The sequence below is a fragment of the Vitis vinifera genome, chromosome 1 (genome assembly GCF_030704535.1).
Source record: "Vitis vinifera cultivar Pinot Noir 40024 chromosome 1, ASM3070453v1".
Taxonomy (NCBI): Eukaryota; Viridiplantae; Streptophyta; class Magnoliopsida; order Vitales; family Vitaceae; genus Vitis; species Vitis vinifera.
Window position 1 is genome coordinate 5,930,642 of NC_081805.1, and position 4,160 is coordinate 5,934,801.

General features: G+C 37.7%; 1 protein-coding gene across 1 annotated transcript; it reads right to left on the bottom strand.

Moving 5' to 3' along the window:
* Nucleotides 1-648: 648 nt before the first annotated feature.
* Nucleotides 649-3,668, bottom strand: LOC100255964 (brassinosteroid-related acyltransferase 1-like). Its single transcript, XM_019223035.2, has 3 exons — nt 3,237-3,668; nt 1,597-2,058; nt 649-1,146 (listed from the first exon to the last, which is right to left on the bottom strand). Exons 1-3 carry the CDS (start codon nt 3,666-3,668, stop codon nt 649-651), a joined length of 1,392 nt encoding a protein of 463 aa, XP_019078580.2.
* Between the last annotated feature and the right edge of the window lie 492 nt (nt 3,669-4,160).

The window sequence follows — 4,160 nt, forward strand, 5'->3', positions numbered from 1 at the left end:
TGCATATCGACCTCTTTCGTGGGGGCAAAATTAAGTTGGATTAGCCCAATTTAACCGGAGAGAAAGAGGATTTTATTAGATCATACTACTTTACACCCTATATTTAGTAGCTCCAAATGAAGAGATGGATTATGAACATTAAATATCTATTTTCAATTTTCATACTTTTTTTCTTCGCTTCGTAGGTGGAGGATATGTATAAGAGTCGTTCACAATCATCCAAGCAACATTTATGTTCAATTATTATGTCTGAAATAAATCATCAAGAGACATGCCGCGTTTTTTCTCTTTTTCTTTATTCCCTACTTCAGTGTAGCTTGATTTTTTGTTTGAAAAAGGAAGACGAGGGAAAACCCAAGAGGGGAGGATCTGAGGTATCTAGGGTTTATAGCTTGCTCACTACTATAAATATTGAAAATAAAGAATTATAAACAAACTGATAATAGAAGCTGTTGGTCCAGTGGATTAGCCCAACGACAGAATTACAATACATATCATAAAAACTTACGAGTTCAGCAAACAGGTTGATTGATGTCTACACATCTTACAAACCGTGGACATGAAAGTAAAGTCTTGATAGAGGAAACATATAACAACATGACTTGCTGCTTAATTGCATGGAGGAGATGATCGAGTTTCACCATTTCATCAGTAGTTGAAGTTATTGAAGTTGGTGATGAGATCTTGGACATGTTGTCTTCCAATCCCTATCCTCACTAAGAACCCTGCAGATTGTTCAAGATTTAACATCAGAAAAGCAGTTTCTGGGACAGGAGTGGCTAAGATAGCTGCACTAGAAACTTTTCCCCAGCCGAAATCGAGAGCATTGAAGGGAAATTTCAACCAGTCAGTCACTATTGTCAGTTCTCGCATAGACGGGAAAAACTTGTCCGAGGACTCCAGAGCCTTAGCATATAGTTTGATGTATTCATCTGTGATCACATCTTTTGCTGCTTGAATCCTCCAAATTGTGTTGTGCAGGGGCTCTTGTAATAGATCACTCACCTTGCATGACACTGAAGCAAGAACAAAGGCATTTCCAGTGAAGTTCTTACCAAGAGGGGGATCCATCCTGCTTCGACAATCCACTGGAAATTGCAAACATATATTTGTGCGTGGGTGTAGCATAAGAGCTTTCACCCTTGCCTGCATCGTGAGAATGTCAGTCATCAATATTGACAGGAATGACTATATCTGTGATATCCCACACAGGGAAAAAGTTCCTACGCTATGTATCTATCTATAGACTCTTCTTCATCATGTAAACGTTTTTAAAGCCGTGTAAACCCTTTGGGCAGCTCAAAGGGGATAATATATACACAGATTTTATTTATTTATTTAATTTTTATTATTATTATTTCTTTTGTGTCCTAACACTACATATATGTATGTTTTTGGAATACAACAAGAGTTGTGTCTTCCAGAGACACTGTATGGCCATGGCCCTTCTTAACTATATAAACATGTTTAAAGTTGTGAGAGTTTTTTTTTACTCAAAATGAACAATATCTAGACAATTGGAAGTGGATCTCTACAATATTTAACTGCTACTAGCATAGAGATTTCTGTAAGTAATGATGTTTGTGTGTTTGATACCTTCCAGATATGTGCACATAGAACATCAAAGGTAGAACACTTTGACAGCTTGCCTTGTTCAATTGCTAGACCCTTCCATGTCACTACGACTTCCTTCCCAATGCCGAGAGTAACAAGTTGAAGCCCACCTGGAGGATCAATTTGGCTGAACGTTGTGAGTGCAGTTTCCCAACATCTGTCATTGGACGCCATGGCTTGCATGGGTATGCTATAGAGATCTTGAATTGCTGCAATATGGTCTTGTTCATATATGGAAGATGCATCTGCGGGGCTTGAATTGGGAGAATAGATAGCATGCAGAAGGCCATCTCTTGAATGATTGGGCACAAGAAGATCACACTCATCTTTCCCACTTGATACATGAGCCCAGGATGCCAGAAAGTTGAATGCTCCAGGACCATCGAACAAGGCATGGCTACTACCGACACCAACTGAAAACCCTCCACAAGCAAACCTTGTTATCTGCACATAGGGAATGTGCTAATCATTACACAGAAGAAAAAAAATTATGGAATCTACTTATCATGAAAAAGGAAAAAAAAAAAAAAATTTAAGGTAAACAACTTGTGGGAAAGTGTTATTGCATTCATTTCTTTCCTCTATATTCTGTTCTTTGAAAAAACAAAAAATATGAATCATAAATCTTGAAGCTCTATTTCCATCTTTAATCTTTAAAGTTTTTTCCCTTTTCCCTGCAGGTTAAGTGTGTAACTTATCTTTTCTTTCTTTCTTTCTTTCTTCCTTCTTTTTTTCCCTTGATTTTGTTGGGACTTAGACTTTTTAGCTGAAGTACTAAGCCAGGGTGAAACCTATGAAGAGAGGGAAAGCTGAGCAGCTAGGCTTTCAGCTATGAACTCATCAAAGAAGAAAAGCTCAAATACTAGCATCACAATAACAGTGGACACAAGAACTCAGTATATATATATATATATATATATATATGTGTGTGTGTGTGTGTGTGTATGTATAGCTATGAACTCATCAAAGAAGAAAAGCTCAACGAGATTGATGAGCTTTTTCATGATAACTAGGCAGTTATCTCTCAAACTTAATCCAGTCCTGAAAAGAAAAAAGGTTAAACAGAAATACTAGCATCACAATAACAGAAAAGAAGGGACTGCCGTCAGTGGACACAAGAACTCAGTATATATATATATATATGTGTGTGTGTGTGTGTGTGTGTGTGTGTGTGTATGTATATATATCCAATAACTGAAAAAGGAAAAAAGCTAGGGTTCTGGATTTCAGGAGCAAAGCTAAAACAGTGATAAGCTAAAGGAAGAATTAAGTAAATAAAGGGACAACATGGATCTGGGGTTTCTTCATTAGTTCATGCATGAGAACTTCAAAACTGCATGATCAGTAGTGTAACTTGGCAGATCATCTGGACTTATGGTGCAATCTATAATGAAAGGAAAATTAGAATTGAATTTTAGGGTTTTCCACATGAGCAGGTATACCAGCCTTCACTTATCCAGGCTAGGGATTCTTTTTTTAAACTTGGCTAAATCTGTCAAGAAAACTTCATGATCTTGATGGCACAAACAAAAGTCATCAGTAAATTAACTAAAAGCTGAAGAAGAAAGAAAGAAAGAAAAATTATAAATCTAGGGTTTTTTGCTTCATGGACAAGTCCAAACCTGCACAACAACCAGTGGGTTCACTGATACATCGTCAGCTTCTAGAAGCTGAGGAACCAGATTCTCGTAACATGCTTTGTATTCATGCAGACGACCAAGCTCTTCAAGCTTGGAATCAGTTGCTGCAATTATCATGGTCACACCTTCATTGTTGCAGTCGATCTCTAGCTTCCCGGTCCCTTCGTTTATCCTTAACCTCCCTGCAGCTGGAAACCATGAAACAAGCACCTTCTGCAGAGCTCTTTTAGCTCTCTCAACAACATCTTCCGCCTCAGAAGATAATTCATCGCTCAATTGAAGCTTATAAAAGAAGATGGTGTAGAGAATTGCAGGAGATATCCTGTCCAAACCAGACAGTTCTATAGTTTGTCTTTTGGACGGTTCACATGGTCTTAGAGTTAAGGTTTCGTTCAAGGATACTTTTAGCTCCATAGTTTACAAAGAAACTGATAATTTCAATGGATTTGCAGAAATTACTGATGCTGTCTCCCCTTCATTCAAAGCGAGCAAAACCAGGCCCTAGACTTATACTGCTTCAAGACCATGTATGATGTGAGGTCAACTTTTAAAAAAATAAACCTAATTCCCTAGACAGGTTAGGCCAGGTTAACGTTTCTTTTTCCTTTGTGGACAGTTGAGTAGTGGGATTAGCAATGAAGAACATTTTCCATCAGAGAATTACTTTTAGGATCATAAAAAACTCATAATAAAGCGCTTATAATGTAACATGGATTATGATTTCAGATCGGCTGGTGATTGGATTTTGTTGTTTTCTGGAGTGATTTGTATTACCTCGAGGTAGGTGAACGCTTGCTTTATATCCCTTTATAATGGCTGTCGGCTACCTTGTCCATGATTGGAATTGTTTGTGAAGCCAATGGAGATAGGAAATATGGCTGAAGAATATTGGAATGGTTTGGCATT

What these genes read in the sequence shown, in the direction of transcription:
- LOC100255964 (XM_019223035.2), bottom strand. Translation starts at nt 3,668, where the DNA reads ATGGAGCTAAAAGTATCCTTGAACGAAACCTTAACTCTAAGACCATGT. An exon ending in ACCCACTGGTTGTTGTGCAG is followed by an intron (nt 2,059 to 3,236) that starts GTTTGGACTTGT and finishes CCCTATGTGCAG; the next exon opens with ATAACAAGGTTTGCTTGTGG. An exon ending in TATGTGCACATATCTGGAAG is followed by an intron (nt 1,147 to 1,596) that starts GTATCAAACACA and finishes CTCACGATGCAG; the next exon opens with GCAAGGGTGAAAGCTCTTAT.